Source organism: Lichenostomus cassidix, chromosome Z (genome assembly GCF_008360975.1).
Source record: "Lichenostomus cassidix isolate B80296 chromosome Z, HeHo_3.0, whole genome shotgun sequence".
Taxonomy (NCBI): domain Eukaryota; kingdom Metazoa; phylum Chordata; class Aves; order Passeriformes; family Meliphagidae; genus Lichenostomus; species Lichenostomus cassidix.
Window position 1 is genome coordinate 66915005 of NC_139511.1, and position 21912 is coordinate 66936916.

Consider the following 21912-nt stretch of genomic DNA (forward strand, 5'->3'; position numbering starts at 1 on the left):
CACATAATAATAAAAAATGAGACACAAACAAAATGCACAAAAAAAGAAAGCTATATAACTCACTTGGAAGTCAATTTTGAAAACAAGATCATGCAAAATCAAAATCCTGTTTTATACAGCACAACAGAAATCCTGTTTTAGAAATATAATTTATAGCAAAAACTAATTTTTGCATTTCCTTAAATTGTTATTTGCCAACTGAGACAACAAGCTACACAGCCAGCATGACTTGCTTTCACCCGATTTGCACTACAGATGCACCTACAACCACTTGGAGCAGCTTTCATCCCATATTATGAAACATACCTGTGCCTCCACAAAGGATAACTTCCTTCCAAGTTTCTTGTCTTCTTTCTTTACTGCCTGAGGTTTTGCTTTTTCTTTCTCTTTTTCCTTTTCTTTTCTCTTAAGTTCCTCCACATAGGCATCATAGATGTCCCACTGAGAGACAGACAGAGGCAGGATTTATCAGAACCTGATCATAATCCTGAGAACAGCCATCTATACTATCACAAAAATATGACAGTCATCACAACAGTAACACTGCTGCTGGTATTAGCTGAATGTCTGTCTCTTTGCACAAAGAAGAAGGGCTGAGTTAAAGGATTCTTAAAGCATGATGGGGCATATCTTATTTTAAGAACACATTACTGCATTCTTTACAATTTCCTTCTTCAAACACTCCACTTGCTGCTTTGATTTTATTTTTGCAGGACTTTGTGTTTGGCTAATTTATCAGTGTTTATTGGGAAACATACATTAAACATTTGCTTTATGACATTTCTCATGTGGTATTTGAAAATTAAATTGTAGTTGCTTAACACAATTTAAATTTGGACTCCGACTCTGCAGTATATGATCAAATGGAAACTGAGAGCAGTTTCACATCTCCTGCTATGCCACATGCCATACATGTCTTACTTGAGTAGATCCAAAAGTTATTTCTCCTAAGAATTATTCATTAGTATTGAAGTGCTAGTATTGTATCTAAAGCAGATTTATTATTTTCAGGACAAAACATAAGGCAATCTGACACATCAGCTTAGGATAGGGAGTATGATTACAACACAGAATATAGACTAGAACATTGGAATAAAGGTTGCAGAACTCCTTAGTAAAAAAACTGTATTGTGTTGTAAATTTGCAGGCAGAAGTGAGATCGAAAGATGTTCCAAACATCAGAGAAAGGACAAAGAAGATGAGAAAAGTATGAGAAGGAGCAGAACAGAAAAGTTTGGACTAGGAAATTGGAAGCATAAGAAAGAACATGAAGGAAAAAAATAGCTGAGAGGGGGAAAAGGGGTTTACATAAAAATGTCATTTAAGATCCACTGAAAATTTCAACATTACAGAAAGAAATCAATGGAAAATCTTTCCTCTTAGCTTTCAAACACTTAATGCAAAATCTTATTCAAGGCCGAATTATCTTAAAGACCTCTGTTCTAACTCTCAGGATATTTCACTCTCAGAAAAAAAATGGAAGAAAACTCTAGCTGGAGGGAGGGAAGATCTCAGACCAATTACTCTGTAATTTCAGGTTCAGGAATAGAATGGATTACAGTTTTTAACCTGACAGAGATACCTTCACTCCCCTTCCTATCACTCTCTATAACAGCATTTTTTAAGTTGGTGCCATTGCCCTACAGTTTCTCCCTGGTTTTTCTCTGCTCACAGGTAACAAAACAATGTTTCAGTACCAGTTTGATACACTAGTTTGAACAATGTTTGTATCTGCAACAAAACCAACTACATTTTGCAAATACCTGAGAATTAATCACCAGAAAACGCTGGATTCCTTTTCCACTGTAACATATTTCATTTGTGAAATTCCATACAAAATTTTTTTTTTCACATTTTTAAGGGATGTAGAAAATGCTATACAGTCTTTCATCATGAATAGATCGATACATTTCCACTACATAAAACAGAGCTAAGCCTCTTGCAACAGGTCTTCCACGATCCTTATGCTGTAGTTCTCATTTGGTTCAGCTTTGGGCTTTAGAAACCTGCTTTGGCATACAGCTAAACCTAGAAAAAATAAAAACCCAAGTGCTGTGTATGCCAGATTCTTAACAATACTCCAAAAGAGAGCTACTTCTCTAGCAGAGTGAGTACCCTGCAAGCTGCAGGCCACCTTTTGCTGGGCCCAAAACTATTCTCACACTGTTGTTTCCCCATTTCTACTCTCTAAAGCAGACCAGTCAGGGTGGCTGACAAAAAACAAACCAACGAAAAGCATCTAAACTGAGGCACTTAACCTTGGCAATATAAACCATGAGCAAGTTCACCCATTAAGGTAGGAAAGAGGGTCATAGTAGTTTACTGTCAGATTCAAACCAGAGATCAAAGCCACAGTAAAGGAATTCATTCCACTGCAAGGAATACAATCACAATAATTTGGTTTTAACTTTCTCACACCTCAATTTCCAAAATGTATTCTAAAACAATTTTAAACATAAAAAGGAGATAGATATAGATAGATAGATAGATAGATAGATAGATAGATGATAGATAGATAGATAGATAGATAGATAGATAGATAGATAATAGATAGATAGATATACCTGGTTAACATTGGCTGAGTAAACTACAAAAGGTGCAGGGTCAGTTTGATTTCCTTTTTCCTGAAAAAAGAAAAAAACATGAAGAAGCATAATTTCAGCAGAGAAGCCCTCTGCAGTGACACAATCCAGCTGTGGAAACTCTCTGCATGAATAACTTAATATCCAAATGACTCCTAGAGCAATAACTTAATATCCAAATGACTCCTAGAGCACTGCACAACAGTATTGGTGATCATGCAACGACAAATAGATTTTCTTGTGGACCAAAAGAACATTCACAAGACCTTCTGATTTCTTCCCACACACTTTAAATATTACAGTAGTTCATTTTTAAGGCGTTCAAATGGTTTGTTTCACCACTACCATTTGAAATGTTCTGTTACCAGTCATGGTATCAGTTATGACATCCTAAAAATTTGAAAAGTTTTGTTCTATGCATGAAAAAGCCATTTGGATACAACAGTCAAAAGAAAATATTTTAACAGCATGAAATTTACAAACAATTCATCTGCTGCTACTGAAATAATATTTTTACCATCCTTACATCAACATTCTGAAATAAATGAATATATTTTCAGAATATATTTTAGAATATATTTTAATACATTTAATAGAACAGCATCTTCCTTCAAAAAACGGCTGTGCCAGAATACTTTTAAGAAACTGCCTGTAGCATTTCACTGACCTCTGAAGTGAAGAAGTCTCAGAGGCAGAAACCGCACATCCTCTACAGCACATAGCAGTACTGTGCAGCTATTTGAGGTCTATACTCTGCTTTCAAAGGCAGAATCATACAGAGACACACAAGCTTCTCCCAGTAAAATCATTGGGAAGAAGAGAATAACCGTATCTGGGAAAAAAGAGATAAGAAATTCCACGGCCTCCGCTGGGATCTTTGAATGACATAGAATCTTAGCTCAAACTTTGCAGTAAGCACCCTGCTGCTGGACAAACTCTCCTGAGATCTTCTGTCTCCAGCAGCACAGTAACTCATATATCTCTCTGAATCCATCATATGTAAAGGCATCTAGCTTTAGGTGTAATGGCTGTAAGAAGACAGGATCTTTGGGGAAGATACATATACTCTGATTGTAGCCAGGAAAACAAGAGAATTTTCTCTCTGAAACATGTGTCCCTGATGCAGAAAACTCCTTTGTGAGCATTCAGTCAGAAGGTCCCATGAAGACATGCTCACAGGGAATGGCTGAAAGTTCAGCAAAAAACTTAGGGAAGCAACATAGGTTTTTGGGTCTGTACTGATTGGAAGGAGAATACACAGAGAAGGAGGGAGATGCACCATGTACAAGACATACAGATTGGCCACACTTATATATGTTTGTTTCTCTAGTACCCATGTTAAATACAAGCATAAACTCATTTGTCCTTTTAATATATGGGCACTTATATCTCTGCTCCATTAATAAGAATTGAAGCACAAGACCATAAAAGGACCGAGTGACAAACAGAAATTGCTTTCACACATTCAAAGTCCTCAGCCACTCCCTTAAGTCCTACCCACTACCCTACCATAGTTCTACACTTTTTCAGATGAGAAAATAGACATGAAAAATATTATATCCAAGTAGAGGCTTAAGGATTCACAGCACCATCAAAACATTTTGTAGGTCTCTTTGTCCAAGAGTCCCTGAGGCAAGAAGTTTTCTGTCACCATTTTCATCATATCAAATGTTTTACAATAATACAGCCACTATACTTTTTTTCCTAATAGTATCGACAGAGATCACAGGATATGACCCAAACACAGATGATCTACATGCCCTTCTAAAGGAAAGATCCTCCAAATCACTGAAGGAAACAGCTACATACCCGTGGAACATTGATGAGTGTGGCTGTACCTCTCTCAATGAAGTTGAACTGGTTTGCAACCTTCTTCTCTTTTGGGGCAGGAGGTTCTTCTTCCTCTGCTGCATCAGCTGCTTCAGCTGTTTCTTCCCCCTCTGCCTCTTCCTCTGCCTCTGCCTCTTCCTCTCCCTCTCCCTCTCCTTCTCCCTCTCCCTCTCCCTCTTCTGCAGCCTGCAAGAAAATACAGCAGTGACTCCACCCTGGGAGAATCAGTTGTCTCTTTTCTTCTTCTCAGACTGCTGGATTTCTGCTGCCTAGTGAAGGAGACTGTAATTGAAGATTCAATATTTAAGATGCAAATTAGGAGACTTTCAGCACTCAGATCAAGGAGATTCTGAAATGGTATCTAAATGGGAATATAGAAACCAAGGAACTGAAATTGCTTTAAAACAAAACATGACATGAGAGATATAATATAGCACAGCTGCCTTTGGCAAAATAGACTCAGGGACCAGAAGATTCTCTTAGAGTCCCATTACTCTCCACTTTCATTTCCTTGCTAGACAAAGAATTTCACCTGAAACTAGTCTGAATTTGGTTTCAGGGTTCTGACACTGTGTGGTTAAGGACAAAGTTCTCACAGGCTCCTCCTTTCCCATCAGCCACTCTGCCTATAAATCAGGCCACTATTCATTTCATTCAGTTATGCCTGCTGCTTTCACCCCTCACATTATGTTTCTCATCAATGGACATACTGTCCAGGAATATTCCAGATCCCTGCAAATTTATTTTGATGTAATATCTGGATAAAGACAGATCTGGTACGATCCCCCTAAACAGCTTCTACAATCAAAAAATTGCAGCAGAACCCCAGCTGTCCAGCAGAACCTGCAGGTTCTCACCTACACCACTGACATCTTAGACATAAAAGAATCAATCACAGAAGCAAACCCAATTTATAGTAATGTAATTTAAAAGCTAATACTAAAATCTCTACTAATCTCAGCCACGGAGAACTACCTCAGCATCTTCTGTGGGTTCTTCATCTTTAACCTCTGTCTCTTCAGTTGTCTCAGCAGAATCCTCCACAGGAGCCTCTTCCTTCTCATCAGAAGCCTTATCTGATGATAGAAAGGATAAGTGAATGAGCACAGAATAACAGGACTAACAGAATAACAGGAATATTTTATCCAATATTCTGCAGATGTTCTTTCTTCTGGACAGAACAGAGATGTATCCTTTCCTAATGCTGTCTCTGAGACAATACAGTAACAAATCCCCTTTTTGAAGAATGTTTGCTCAAAGCCACAAAAGGTGACACTGTTATTCCTAGAATGAAACTGCAGTACTCCTGGATGCACTGAAATAAAAAATAAATATTTTGACTCAGACCAAACTTCCGTAACCATTTCTAATTTGAGTAACCTTGTTTCTGAGCACCCCTTCAGCTCTGGACCTTTCTATCCTCCAAAATTTTCTGCAGTTATGTGCAATTACTGAGAATGTTTTCAGGGCATATGGAAGTTATAACATGGTTGTTCTTGTTAATACGGATAAAAACTAATATACTAGTCTTGTTAGAGAATGATATATGTTTACATTCCAAGCACAGCCTTGACGGTGTAGTCATGCTAGCATTAAGGTGCTTGAAACTAACTGGTTTGGAATCTACAAAAAGCACTGCCAAAACTTCATGATTTCATGGCATTGAGTATCCCATTAAGCCTTTTGCCCTACTTCAAATCATCATGCATGTTTTGTTAAGTGCACAATTAAGGAGGCATGGACCCTCAGACATTGTAAGTAAGAACTATTCTCAAGAGCTTATTCAATGTTATCATTGTGCATGGCAGTTATCATCTTGGAAGAACATTCATTGTGACATAAATTCTCCCTTCATAAACAGCAGAAATACAACAAAATCACTAGGCAGTACATGTTTCTCTGCTGAAAATTCAGACCTAAAACTCTTTACTAACAACAGAGCTTTAAGTCACTAACTAATGTGTCTTTATGTCTGAACACCAAATAGTGGTGATAGCAGCTCAGATCGAAGGTCCAAGCAGCGCAGTGTTTTGTGTCTCACATTGTCTGAAAGTAGATGTCCTGGTAAGAATTTAAGAGTTTGTCAAGTATAAAATAGTGTCCTGAACAATCACCTAGTTCCCAAAAACTTCCACTTTAGTACTTTAAATCATGTCTGAAATTTTCAAAGCAGGCAAAGTAGTTTAGACATGTATGTTCAACTAATGGTGGTGAAAGATGTTAAAAAGATACTAAATAACTCTGAAAATTTCAGTGTTAGGATTCAAATGTCTCAAAAAACACACACCATTTTCTACACCGCAGCAAACATCTGGCTTTTTTTTCTGATTTTGACTCACGACAAGGATGCAAGCCAAAGTAGGAGCTGTTTAATTCTATGGTAATGAAGCATGATCATTCCAACACGTTGAATTAGCATAACCAATGCCTATCTGAAAATTATTGTGATTTCAGAAAATAAACATACCAGATTCAGTGCTTGATCTGATACTCTGGCGCCTGCCTTCATCTGAATCTTTGTGTATCAAGAATCCGTTCAAAGTTAAGTGAACGGCTGTTTGATCCATATCCTCTGCTATCTTGTATGCTTGCTCCTACAAGAAGGAAAAACCCAACAAAATCATAGAATCACAGGATCACAGACTCATGGAATGGTTTCGTTTTGAAGGAATCTTAAAGACCATCTTGTTCCAGCCTCCCTGTGATGGGCAGGGACACCTTCCACTAGACTAGGTTGCTCAGAGTCCCATCCAACTTGGCTTTGAACATGCCCCAGGTTTGGGAATCCATCATTTTTCTGGGCCACCTGTTCCAGTGCCTCACCATCTTCGCAGTAAAGAACAGCTCAATCTGTATAATATAGATTTTCAGCTGCACCTAAAACCAACCAGAAGCCACTGCAGAACACACTTGCTTCAATAGTTTCTTCTTAAATATATGACCACTTACTATACCAATTACAGCATAGCACTGAGCCCATTTCAGTCATTTTGGAGAATTTTAAGATATGGATTACCAACCACCTGTCTATATACCATAAATATGGAAAACTTCAGCTCCAAAGAGAAGAGAAGGACCTTACTTGATTCCACAAGACTGATTTCTTTTCCCTGAAATCATGTAATGGTTGGTCAAACAAGTACAGTAGAACAGAGGTGAGACAGACTTTTTTGAATATTTTGCCTGGTTCTCTCTTCCCTTAGGCGTTGGTTTTGACAGGGATAATTTTCTTCACAGCAGCTTACTATGGGCCTGTGTTTTGGATTTGTGCTGAAAATATTGTTGATAACACAGGGATGCTTTGGTTATTGCTGAGCAGTACTTGCAGAGTTCTGCTCCCCACTCCACCTCACCACTACCTCACCCGTCTGACCACAAGGATATTTCAAGTATATGGTGCCATGCTTAGCTGGGGAAAGAAGGATGGGAGGAAGAAGAATGGTGGAGATGTTTGGAATTATGGGGTTTATCTTCCCAAATAACCATTAAGTGACAGGGAGCCCTGCTTTCCTAGGGACTGAACACCTGCCTGCCCATGGAAGTGGTGAATGAATTCCTTGTTTTGCTTTGCACAGCTTTGCTTTCCCTATTAAACTGTCTCCACCTCAACCCACAAGTTTTCTCACTTACACTCCTCTGATTCTCTTCCCTGCCCCACCATGAGAGAGAGAATGAGTGGCTGTGTGTGACTTAGTAGCCAGCCAGGATTAAACCACAGCACCTGCCTAAAGTTGGGGATAATTCAATGCCAGAGCTGGAGGAGCTGTCCCCATTCTTTCAGGGGTGTAATCCTTCCAAGGGAACAGTTGAAGGCAAAGCCATCACTCCACCCTTCTCATGTGACTGCCTGCGCTGCTGGCTGTATATGGTAGTGGGAGAAGGTTGCTCTAGGGTAATGCAGTGTGCACCCTGCATGCACAAATGTGAGTGTGTGACTCTTGAATGTTTTCTGCCTGTCTGTTGCTCACTCCTACTCATCATGAATATAGCTTGTCAATGATTTCACAAAACACATTGCTGAGCTCTCCTACAACTCAACTTTCATGTGTGGATACTGAGGCATAACTCTCTTACAGACTGAGAAAATCCTACCTTTTGTCCTTTAACCACCACAGAATGGGAGAAGTTACTACCTGAGATTAGCTGCATTAATTACATTCACTCACAGATATTGTTCTGTAATTGTGATATCCTATTTCTAAATAAATGCATCAATGCTTTTTTTCAGACTTTTACCCTCTGCAAAAACCCTTTAAGAACCATTGGCAGTTATTTTGTAATGAGATATAGCCACATTAAAAGAAAATTTAACCAGTTACAAATCAAAGGAAAACACAAAACCAATTAAGTGCAAAAAAATTCCAGTTTTATGGGTCATGTCACACTTACTGTAAAGCTGAATCTGACAATAGTCCGGGAAAGACGGGGATTATCAGTTGACAAGGTACGTGTCAATTCCTGTTTCAATTCCTTTGGAATGGAAAGAAGATAGTATTTTAAATAAAGCTTCATTATTAATACAACGTGCAGCAACAAAAATCACCATGTTTATGCTCAGTTCTGATATTCAGTTCATTGCAGACACCTCATGTGAAGCTGATGCCGCCACAAGAACAGTGTTTGGTGCCAACCAGACTCAGAGTGGAATCCAGAACAGCCATCCTGCTTCTTACCACCATATTTCAATGGTCTTTCTTGATGTTAATTCTTATCTAAGATATGGAAGCACTTGAAAAATGCTAGCTGCATTCTATAGGGTGAGACAGACAACTTGTGTCTTTAAAATTTTACACTGTCCAAAACTAAGTAAGCTCGGCAGCAGTGCTTTTTCAATCACAGGATTGACCACTATGAACCAAAAAAAAGTACTGCTGTTAGCTATTTTTACTGCCTGAGTTTGGGGAAGTACATAAAGCTTCCCTTTCAGAGCCAGTTGGAGGACAGGGAGCAATGCCAGAGTTTTATAAGGCAGTGAGAAGAGAGAAACAACTGCAGTTGGAAGGATGACCAGTTGCAACCCTACTGAACCAATCTGGGAAGATATAGCAACAAAATTGCAGGACACAGGAACCTGAAAAGCTTAGGGTTGGCTCTGGGTCCTCCTTAATTGAGTGAAGCCCCAGCTCTATTTTCCCTTTTGAGTCAGCTCCATGCAGTTACAGTGTTTTAAGCTCAGAACTGTTTCAAAGCACATTCCCCCTGTTTTCCTGCTGAAGCCATTTCAGTTAGTGCTGCAAACACTGTACTTCCCAAGTACTGGAGTTTTATTCTTGCAGAATTTCCTCCAAAACCAATGGGTAGGCTTCTGCTTATGGAGTTTTGTACACATCTCATGACAAGACAGGCATTGTTTTACTCACATCTTCGGTCAGCTCCAGCTGATCTGGAGATCTGACTGCAGCCCTTGACGTTTCATCTAGTGTTGCAGCAGACTTATCTTCATCCTAGAACAGGAATTACAAGCTTAGTAGTCGAACAAGACTGTGACTGTTTCGCTCCCTACCAAAGCACCACTTCTTGAGGCACAGAGCAAAGAGATACAAACAACATGCCCCACATATCTTTGCTTTAAGCAGAGCAGAAAAACACAAATGGCAGCCAAAATCAAAAGATTTTGAAAACTGAAGATTTATATGGCTACAGTTGCCAGCAAGAGTTCAGTGGGTTGAAGGAACTTCTCCCTGAAGTTAATTTCTGCCCTGTCACAAAACCAGATTAAGTCCAATAACAAAACTCAAGTGATTCCACTTCAATCTCAGTTTAAAAGTTTGCAATTCTGTTTCCCTTGCCACATAATACCCAAGGGTATTACAGTACTTAAGGACTACTCAAGGGCAGAAGCCAAGGACCTGCAATTACTCCTGATGTGTTATACTATAAGCTACTGCTAGAATTTAGTTCAAGATACAAAGCTGCAGGGATGTAGCTCCTGGAGGAATGTTAACCAATTTCTTGCAAAGGCCAGCATTCTCCCTTCTCATAGCAACAGAGAATTGCTGCTGCTCTCCCTGGACGAGCATTGGGTTGATGACATGATATAAGGTCATTAAAAGGAAAACGAATCACTGCAGGAATGAATTTCAATTAATTGTCCTTTCAGAAAAAACTGTCAGAACACAAAGCTGCTGATTAAAGTGCTTAACTGCTCCAGGCAAAATTTCTCCCTCAGTTCAAAATGTGTAACGAGTTGATTTAAAATAAATCAATCATTCTTGTAAATACAGTTCTCTCAGGCCGGCTAACTTTATAACCACACAAAGCTGAGGATGAGTCCAAGGCATAAGTACAGCTTATGGCTGCAGCTATAGAGGCTGGACCCAACAATACTTTGCTACCTGCAGAGCACCACAAAGGTAAAAAGCACAATGCTATATCAAAATGTGTGGTGGACGAAAGTAACAGAGAATTTTGCATATGCCAAGTGCCCAGGGAAAGTCACCAGCTGCATCCTTATGTTTTTCACCAAGGGAGCTGAAATGAGGCAAGCTTTAAAGAAGGTCAGGAGCACTGATGCACAGGAGACAATGACGGCAGAACAGTTGTTTGTGATTTAATGCTCCCCACATGAACACCTGCTTGTAGGACATTTATCATACACAATTCAATGGCTGTTAGTTCAGTGGCTGTTTCTCATAGTGAATCAGATAAGAAGTATTGGGGTTTTAACATCTTTCTATAAAATTTTCATTTAAAAGAAAATAATGTTACATTTTTAAATGGTGAAAAGAGGAACGTTTAATGGGATTGTGATTTGTCCCAAGAAAGTGAAAAGCTGTTTATCAACATGCATGTTTAAAGGCATGTGGACTGTTCTTCCATCTATGTCAATGGAGCTAAATAAGAAGAAGGCAGATTAAATCAGGGTATTCCAATAATTTATTTGCCCAACAGTAAAAACATAATCATGAGTCAAAAAAGTTAACGCTATTTTCTCTAATGCTTATACTTTGTTAAGTGAATATGAACTTTACTTTGAATTTTCTAAACTCAGCAGGCAGTTTTCTCACAGTCTGGGTCAGCTTATATTTTGGAATTCACACCCCAAACATTTTATTTTAATCTTTTCATATTGCATTTTGCCCAAATTCTGCCTTTGTTGTAGTTGATATTTTTTGTCCTAACTTGATGGTGTATTTCCCTTCTCAGTGGAAACCTAGAGCAACCCCTAACAGCTAAAATCAATTGATATTTTATGAATTCCATTAAAAAAACATTGTTCAAACTAAATCTTTTTTGCATCTCATAGATAAAGAAGGAAAAAACATTTTTAAAGACTTGAGGATCTTACCTGTTTTTTTTTTCCACCTTTACCAGGTTTTCCTGCCTTTCCTCCTTGGCCCTGAAGTGAGAACACATCCAATGTAAACTTTCAAAGCACCTTTTTTCCTAATTTAACCCAAGCAGAATAAAAGTTTGATGTTTACCCCAATGGTATGTTTTAAAAGCCGAGTATGCCAGCTTTTAAATAAGACAAAAATAGATATTTGTCTATAAATTATCTGAATGAAAGACAGTCACTTTCACAACACAAGACAGCAGTTTATCAGCATGAAGAAATCTTAGGCTCTGTCTCAGTTACTTCCTGTCAGTGATACACCCAAATGTCATACACACATTTTAGTGCCTTGGTCAAACACAATAAAAGGCTGCACCTGTCCCAAGTGCCTTCATGGCACGGGAAGCCCAGAGACAGTGGATCCACACCCACAAAGCCAAAAGTACTGAAAAAACATGGAAAACACTGATGAACAGCTGGGAAATTAACCACTGTCAACCGCCCTGTACATATGAAAGCACAGGAAATTTGTTATGACAGGCTTTAAGGAAAAGAGTTAAGTAGTTGTTTACAGGGTACATTGGAGAGGGAGACTACCATACCCAGAGTTTAAGAAATCAGAGAAGGGCACCAATGACAAAGCTTTGTGAAAATTTAACAGAAAGTGGAAGAGGAAATTAAGTGGATCCTTTTGAGGAGGCACTGAGGGATGGACAGGACTGTGAACCCTGAAGGCAGAGAGAGAGCTGATAAATCAAACAAAGGAAACAACATTAGAAACCTTGGCAAGAGCAGTTTCAGGGTGGATCACAAATAATGTGAAAAATCCATGGTATGGATGAAAAAAGCAGAGGAGTTACTTGGGAAAAAAGTGTTTGACTTTGTGACAGAAAAGAAGGGGATATTAGACAAGAGGGATGGAAAATGACAGGGTGGGAGCACAAGCTCCCATGGGCTGATTGATTTTCTTCAGAAGAACATTAGAGTGTGCCTTTCAGCTCAGATCAAAGGTCCACCTAGCCAAGTATCTCTCACCAACAGTATTCAAAAGCAGGTATCTATTCTGTTCTCTCCAGGCTGCCCTCTCAGCTTGCCACAGGGACTTGAACCAGAAATGCTATCCTTTTTATTTCATATCAGTGAACCTTTTTCTCCACAAATTTATTCAGTCATTTTGGAATCGATGCACAGTTTTAGCATGCACAACTTCCACAGCAAGGACTCCTGTGGCACAATTACATGGTAATGCAAAGAACCACTGCTTGATTTTTAAGTCTGCCACTGGTTTCTCTCGTCTGGTTTTCCTAGTTCTTCTGGAAAGCCCAGCTATATCACAATATCTATTCTTCATTCTCTCTTCCATATAGCGTATGAACACTTTCAGGAGCACAAACCTCTACAGAGATTCCTACACTCCCCTCATGATTCCCCTTCATTATGAAAATGAAATATTCACTTCCACCACCTAATTCCTATGTATTAAACAATTAAGCATTCATAATGACTTTGACCCAGAATCCCCAAGCATTGTTTGTCAAGCCCCATTACTTGTTAAGACTTGACAATAAGAATTCAGAAAAGAAATACTTTCAGAGGAGAACAAAGTGCAGCAAAGATGTGAAGCTGTGTCTTTGTGTTATTTCTCTTTGTACAAGCTAAGACACATAAGACTGCTATTACTAACAAGGCACTGAGCATTATCTTTATTACAGAAGATACATATTAAAAGCAACGAAAAATTAGCAGAACAATACATTTCTATGCTTAGAAAATCTGTCTCACTTTGAAATACAAATTTTTATGACCCAGGTGGAGAAAATAAAGTTATAAGGTTTTCTTTATACTCCTGTCATGGGCTGGTCTCAGAGCAGAGAGGCTAAGAGATCCCATGTTGCAACCATTACTGAGACCTCTGGATCACCCAGCTGGCCTGTCTCCCCAATGTGATTGCTTGGCAATGGGCAACAGAGGATTCTATCCAACAAGAATCATGCCATTTGTGAATTAGATGTGACTTAAACAGATTTTCAGAGCAGATCTTTATTCAGATCCAAATCAAAATCAAATTCTTAATTTTAAACATGAAACAAAGTCTACTTGCTATCACAGTAAGTATAAAGCAGGAAGACCTTTGTAAATGGGTCTATAAAAGCATTTATCTGTTAGCAAAGGCATTGACAAGGCAATCCGAGGATAATTGGTTTTAGCAGTTGCACAGATTTCAATTAACATAATCCGAAGAGCCACCTGTGAATAAGTATCTGCAACAGTATTAAAATCCAAAAGTGAGACTAAAGAAAAGCTAGAGCTATGAGAGCACTGTAAGGAAGCAGCACAAACCCTGACCTGCTTCCCATACCATAAAGGATTTGTAGGGTAGAGCATGAACTATTTTCCTAATCAACCAGGGACCTGTGGTTGGTTGGGTCTATTTCCTTTGTAAAGTACAATCACGGGTTTATGACTCTAATTTAATGATACAGTACAGAACTGGCATGATAGAGGGGACCTTGAGGAGACCCAGGATATGGCACAGAGGTAGGGGATGATAAGTCATGGGGCACATGCTTGACATTGGAGACCCCACAGTTGTTAGCATCTCACCAGTGGCCAGTTAGAGAATTGCAGATCTGCAGACATGGGAGCTGAACAAAACCTGGTTTAGGGGTAGCAAAGAAAACAAAAAAATAGTATCTAGCACACTGAAAAAGCATCATATGTGGTAACATCTGGTGTCATGGAGAACACCACACCAATGAAGAAAGGGAAATGTGAAAATATATTACCTAACACATAAAAGAAACTCCAAGTGAAGAAGAAACCGTCAAAATGGACATCTTATCTTCCCCGATGAAGGTCTCCAGTTGCTGATAACTTGTCATAACATCCCCATCAACACCACCACCAGCAAAATTAAACCATCATCTTTAGGAACCAGAGGACTGGAACAAGGGTGAGCACAATCCCAGAAAAGAGGTATAAACTGGGAAGCTTGCATGCAACAACTTTAACCACATTGTCACTATTACTGGGGTGTTTGTTTTTTTTTTTTTGGTTGGTTGGGGTTTTTTTTTTGTTTGTTTTGGGCTTTTTTTTGGATTTTTGGTGTTTTTTTGCACAGATATACCTCTTATTTTCTGTAATGAATACATCTGGACTGATGATAATGTTCAGACTAAAATTTCAGTCACACTGACATGAAATTTTTAGTTATATATATGCAAATTGTGCCTTCTCTTTACCCACAAACAAGAGCTTGAGTGTAACAAAGTTAACAGACTCTTGCAAAATAGAGAACTAGGCTCTGAAAGTCTTAACTATGACCCTATGTGGGTTTTTAACCTGTATTAAAATATAGCTGAGAGTACCAAACCCAGTTCTGTATGACTGGGAGAGGGTGTTCAAGGAAGAGGTCTCTTGGATTTATCAGTCAGTGGGATTTATCAGCCTTCTCCATATGCCTCATGCCTGCATTCTTACCAGCCTCTACTTGCCGACTGTGACACCTGGCTCTGGGGCTCTCTGGAACTAATTAAAGTAGTTCACTACAGCAGGGAACAAGCACATGACTGACGGGACAGTTATAAAATTACACTTATTATTTCAGGCATTTTGAACTAGAGAAGCTCCAACCACTTCCTCCAACCTGAACAGTTATGCTTTAGAACTGCTTTGTTACCACACAGATCCTTGGCCAAGTCCTGCATAGAACAGACACAGTTAGGCTACTCCAAAAGCAAGCTAAACCTGAAGTGGGAGGAGGGGATCCAGCACACAAAGATCAGTGTGGGCCTGGGGCTTTCTTCCATGTGTGCTCCAGAAAGAGGACAGCCATACCTGGAGCAGGTGAGCAAAGGTTTGTCTGACAGATGGAACAGAGTCTAGCAAGGAGCTGGTCCTTAGCTTATTATGGGGTCATTCAGAAAAACTCTTGTCTCCTGCCCAGATAAAACATCCTTCACAACACAGTGTACTACTTCAACAAGAACAAAAGTAGAATGTCTTATTTTTTGGATATTCTGGACTCTTGCAAGTGTAGGTAGAGAATGTAACTCCACTTGACTCAGTACTCTGCAGAAGCCAGCATAAAAAGCAGAAGACATGTATTGCTCTGCAAGCATCATTCCTGCTACTGCTATCTATGCTGCAGAAGGTTCATTCCAAAGTAACTCAAACTTTTGGAACCCAGCTGAAAGGTAGCACAAACATGAAAAAATAAGCTGGGGAAAGATGAGACCCTAGTATTTTGGCAATATTAGCAGTAGGTGAAGGTCACCAAAACCAGTAGATCTGTTTAAAACTATTACAAAGAACAAGTAGGGAACAAACATAAGTCAGTCAAGAATACAAAATACTCTGCCTCCTAATTCAGATAATAGCACAGATAACACTCCTGTGCCACTTGAAGAAAAGGGTAATTATGACATCCCTTTTGCTTGGTGTATCTGCACTTTGTTCTTTTGCTGGGCTTTTTTGCAAGTTCCTGCTCTCTGTTAATCTTTCCAAAGCCAGCACACTGTCCTTTTTTATGCCTTTCCTTAAAACTTCTCTCTGCCACATTAGCTATAACGAGTCCTGCAATACCACCTAGCTAGTTTGTGTCCTGCCACCATGGCTCAGAATGATTGTTATTGCTTCTTTATTCTTCTTTTTACTGTAACAATGCATTACCCATAAACTGTGATTAAAAATTTAATCCTTTTGCTCTGACAGCTACTTAAAATACACTGCACAAAGTTTGTACAATAGGGAAGAGGTCCCAAACACATCTGCAATACAAATAAAAAATAAATTATAACTGTGGATCAACATAATGACTGTATATTCACTAGTAAGAAATTTACAATAACTTGCCTTCATATGCATGTTTAAAATTCAAGCACATTTTTTCTGTAGCACATTAGCTACAGGGAAAGAAAAGGTAACACACTATTATTAACATCTGAAAGAGAAGCATTCAGAAGTTAGAAAATGTGAGAATTAAGGTTGCTAGGGAAACATTCAATTCATCCCATTGGGCACAGGCATGATGATACACAGCTTAATTCTATAATCACACACTTTGTTTTTTTGTAGGTTTCCTGCCTCATTTCTGTCCTCCCAGGTTATGTTGCTATAGTTTGCTGGTTTATATTGCTCAGCATCTAGAGTGGTGCGGGGTTTTTGTAATACATAGCCTAAATCAGACATCCAACAGGGAACAAGTCAATCCAAATAGTTACATTTTTGCGAATTCTAGATAAACTAAAGATGTTTTTGCTACAGAAAAAAAAAGTCAACAGTCTTCCTAAATCTTCCTAATAAATGTGCTGCTATCCCTGGCTTTAATAATAATAATTAACAAGAAGAGCATGAATAATCATGAGGAATTTATATTAGGAAAAAAAGGCGAAACATTGTTGCTAGGGAACTAAGGAAGAGGCAGGAGGCATTAAGGACTTTCTCATCTGCAGATCAACATCTCTCAACTCTGACCACTCTAGGAGGTGCTCAAGTGGTCCAGTGAAAAATGCCAGAGTCAGAATTTATGAATGCTAATCATGTTTTACTCTGATGACAATCTTACATTAAATAAATTAACAGATTACCACACTTCCAACAGTGAAAAGATATTAAAAGCCTGTAACAGTCACAGTACTTAAACAAAGGCTATAGAAGACCCAAATGACTGTTCCTTTCTGGATCTTTCTTCCAGGGTGTGTATGACAGTGGCATCTAGGAATTCTTCCCTGGGCCAGACATCTACTATGCCACAAGACAAATTGACTATTGACAACATCAAAGATATCATAATCCAGCAGGATGATACAAATGAAAAGAGGAAACAGATGAAACGCGATGTTTTAAATGCCATTTAATATTCCTTTCCCTTGTCACAGCTCCCTCTATTGCAGAGAAGTCAGTGAAAGATACAAACAGCTGCAAAATCAAGTGCTTCAGCAGGGAGTTTTCCTGCTGCTGAGCTATCCAACAAGCATTTCTAATTGCATTTTGGGGAGGATATCTAGGTAATATATACTTTTTTTTTTTTTCTTTTTCTTTCTTTCTTTTCTTTTTTTTTTGTAGTTGTAAAATAGGAAAACAAAAATAAGAAGAAAGTAGCTGCTACTTTCCAAAGACCATTTCTGTAAATGAAAACAAAAAAATTAAAAGAAAGCTCTACCAGGCTGGCATTTCATAAGAGCTACCATTTTTCTGCATTCAAAAAGATAGAGGTGGGCAACCATCAAAGACATGCAATGTCTAGTAGAAGTTTTGCTCTCAACACCCTAGTAACATTACCAGACTATCCTGCAGTGTGGAAAACAAAAAATCACACTCAACCATACATTCAAGCCTTGCTCTTCTGCTTACTCTATCCACACTTTTTTTCCACATTGCTTTCCCTTTTGTTGGTGACCTGACAGCCACTAATTGCTGATCTGAGACTCACTAACTGAATTCATACAAAACAGATAGGACTATGACTATCTATTGCTATGTGGCATTCTTGACTGAGTAGCAAAAGCTCTGAAGTTTTTTCCAAGACTCTTTCCTTTTGAACTGCTTTTTTCTAGAGCCCTATTTTTCAACTATTTTATCCTCTGCTGCAGAAAACCTCTGACTTGTCAGTGGCAATTCTGGTGGTAAATAAATCATCCTGGTGACCTAGGAAGCAGAGATTTACTCTCAAGAGCCACTGTTCATTTGAGAATTGGGCTGAATCCTGCATTAGTGACCACAGAAATCCTTCAGAAAAAAATGTGTCTATTCCTCAGGTTCAGATCCAAGGCCTGCCCTGACTATCCAAGTAGGAGATGCAATGATTGTTACGACATTTTCTCTCCTGCCATCCAGGATAACAGTTGTCTCTACAGCCTTTGCTGGTTGGTACATCCTTCTCCCAAACTGTCCCTTTCAGACTACATCTTGCAATGGGTCACTGTACAGTGAGGAGCCCGACACCACTATTCAGTAACTCCTTGAGGAATCCCTATGCTTACAGCACAAGGTTGGAAAAGCAGACCCAGATTTGCAGGTCCAGCCTATGATATCAGAGAACTCAGTGGCAAGAATAATGCAGGCTGATCACCCTGACAAGCTGAAGGGTCAGTTTCTATTAAGCAAATTTTCCAAGGGTTGAAAACTGATTATATATTAATGAAACACTCATCAGGGCAAATGACAAACCCAGACTGTATTTTTTTAATATCATTAAAGAGACATTCCTGCAGCCCTTCTGCTCCCCATGCTAGCTGTCACCATAACACAATCAGGCTACAAGGCTGAGCAATCACAGAATACTCCTGCTAAGTTTACTTCATCTTCCTGAGCAGAGACATTGTCATTTTCACTTCCTCTGCAGCACAGCACAGAGATTAACTAGAATTGTGGGAAAAAATGTAATGTACCTGCAATGTAGTAAAGTGCTTGTTGGATTCTAAAAGAAAGAGTTAGAGACATTATGAGAGCTAAGCTTGGCATTTCTGTAAAACTATTTAATAAGTTTCCTGCTGGCTTTTTATTCTTGTTTTGAATATTAGCAAACTCCATAGTAAACCACCAGTTGGCACAAGGAGCAAAAAGCACAGCATGGGAAAAAAGTCACTTCTAGCCAGCCCTGCAGCAGATATTTATTTGCATACACTGGGGATGCCAATTTAAAAGCTATTTGCCAATACATTCTATAATGTTTTCTGAACGACACTAAATGGAATGTTTATTTTATATTCCACGGATGGTTTAATGCATGTTTAAGAACAGGCAAGCACCTTAAAAGCCTTTTCAAGGGAAGAAAAAAAAAGAAAACACAAAAAAAAGTAAACTGTGTCTGATTGTTTACTGTGTCTGGGGAAGGGGTCTATTTGTTTCTTTTATGACTTGCTGAACAACAAAGAAGCTGTTTCTGAGTCACTGGGTGCAAGACCACAAGGGTAGCAAGAAATGCCTCGCTGTCCTAATTCTGACTCTTTCTTAACACTGCTTAAGTGATCTGCTCCTGACAGCAGGGTTAACCCTAACTGATAAGATTGAACACTCTGGTTTTGTATTTTAAATGCCAAATGTATGCAATGTCTGCTATGGAACCATAACAAGATCTTGCTTCTCCTTGAGGTGGGCTCAGTCACAGAGGTACAAATTAGCCCAGGATGCTCTCACTGCTCACTCAAGGCTTTTCCTTGAGCTACACAGCAAAGACATGGAAATCTGGAACAAACACTTCCAACCTGTCAAACATGTTTAAAATATTAATAATCTCAAAATTGCTAGCAGTTTTCTCTCACCTCCCAGGAGCACATAGGGGACTGACACAAGACCGACAGGGTGCTGCTCCCTGCCCTACCACTTTCTGCACATCCATGCACATGCCACACAGGTCAATGTTTTAAACAAACACCACACTGCCGAGGGTCCTGTTTGCCATGCTCAAGACCCCATTTTTCAGGGAAGCTGATAATCTGATGCACCCATTCCCTTCTGTGTGATGCAGGAAAGTTGGCTCATGCCTTTCCATATTTCTACATAATTCACAAAATGCTGTTGAGCTCAGTTGTGTACAACATTTCAGATCCAAATGGAATGGTGTTATTGAAGTACAGAACATACATAGGTATTGTTATTTCCATGGCTGCCTTGGGAGGACAAAGATCCAGACAAACAGCACTATTTTAAGACTTTGAACATTGAAACACTGAAATTTCTTATTAATGTCCACAAACATACAAAAGCACGAAGACATTTATAAATAAGGCTAGATCAAGTCAAGCAATTCATCTGGAAGATCTTGGATTTTAATTCTTATGCTCAACCAAACTTTGACATGTTTTCACCCATGAGGTAGCTGGAGACTGAGCTGGAGGCAGAAGTCACCTGGATAAAGAAAAAAGAAGAGTGAAATAAAGAAAGAAACTGATGTTAGAGGAGAAAGCAGAAAAAGACAGGCACAGAAGAAGAGCAAGCAACCTCCACATAAGGGAGAAGAAGAAAAAAATAAGAATTGATCACAAAGCACTTGAAGAACACAGAGCCTTAAAAGCAGAGGAGGAGCTGGAAGTGACACATGGTAAATGGAAACAGGTGTACAGGTAAGTATCTCAGCTTTGAGAACAATCTCAGGAAGAAAATTTTCAAAGTGAAAGCAGTCAGCAGTGCAAAATCTAAGAGGTAGAGCAGAATAAAGGAATATGCAAGAAACAGAGGAATAAAGGCACAGGGACAGATGAAAACAGCATAATACTACAGAATAATTCTTGCCAGGAACTGGAATCTAAACCTTGACTCACCAATTAGTTTTAAAGTGGCCACTATGGCCAAATAGATGCCAAACATCAGGCTGGGCAGTGAGTAGTGCAAAGGCATTCATGCCCCACACTTCCAAAGCCACTGAGATGTCATCTGTATTCTGAGTCAGGGAAAATGAGGCAAAAGCCTCTGGACTCAGAGCCATCTAGTCAACCACACAATTGCTCCACTGCAAGAATATCCTAGCAGATAAAAGGATGTGAAACAGCAATCAGATTTAACAAGCTCAAGGCAAATACAGGAAATGCAATACAGGACAAGTTAAAATTATTGCCTTTTCAGTTATTGTGATAAAAGCTATGTGAGAAGCCAAATATCCTCAGAGTTTAAACAGTTCATGATGTTTCAAGAGCTTAAAAATAAAATTAATGACTTTACAACACATTAATTAAGGTTTCCAAATAACATGTCAATCAAAGCCTCTCCATTTCAGAGTATTTGAGATAATGACTACTGAAAATGATTGAAAATATTTATGTGGAAATTCTGAAAATAAAAGAAACTGAAATTCAGTGCAAGTATTTAATCCCCTGTGGCTAGCACAGGTTTTTCCCATGAGAAGTTTTCTTGTGTTTTGTAAATAAAGATAAAGTTTGGATGTTGTTGGAACAGTGTCCCAGAACTTGGGCAGTGCAGGCTTGGCCAATCAGGCCTGGGGAAAGGCTTCTGACTGACCAATCTAGGTGACTTTTGAAAACTCTATATATGTGATGAAATCAAAACAATAAAGGTCATTCCTTCTTGCCACTGAGAACTGATGCATTCATTACTCTGCTAGCTGCTCAACAGCGACAATCCCCGGTTTAGTTTGCATCACTGTTAATGGATTTTTTCCAATTTTATCATAAACATCTTCATTATCTAGGACTGGATGTGGGTTTTGGTTCTGAGTTTGTGCCCTTTGAAAACTTTATAAAGCCCTTTGCATCTTGATATTTATTA

The 21912-nt window shown here is 38.9% G+C and overlaps 1 protein-coding gene across 3 annotated transcripts in view; it reads right to left on the reverse strand.

Moving 5' to 3' along the window:
* Positions 1 to 21912, reverse strand: part of DNAI1 (dynein axonemal intermediate chain 1) — a 136287-nt gene that overhangs the window by 112397 nt on the left and 1978 nt on the right. For 2 of the 3 annotated variants that reach the window (XM_085042523.1, XM_085042522.1), the window contains exons 2-9: positions 11701 to 11751; positions 9773 to 9856; positions 8802 to 8882; positions 6880 to 7006; positions 5388 to 5488; positions 4392 to 4598; positions 2565 to 2624; positions 307 to 441 (exon numbers count right to left, since the gene is read on the reverse strand). In XM_085042523.1, coding sequence (XP_084898649.1) covers positions 307 to 441; positions 2565 to 2624; positions 4392 to 4598; positions 5388 to 5488; positions 6880 to 7006; positions 8802 to 8882; positions 9773 to 9856; positions 11701 to 11751 — 846 coding nt within the window. Of the gene's footprint in view, positions 1 to 306; positions 442 to 2564; positions 2625 to 4391; positions 4599 to 5387; positions 5489 to 6879; positions 7007 to 8801; positions 8883 to 9772; positions 9857 to 11687; positions 11752 to 21912 lie in introns of all 3 variants that reach the window. The other variant, XM_085042524.1, reaches the window with a different exon arrangement.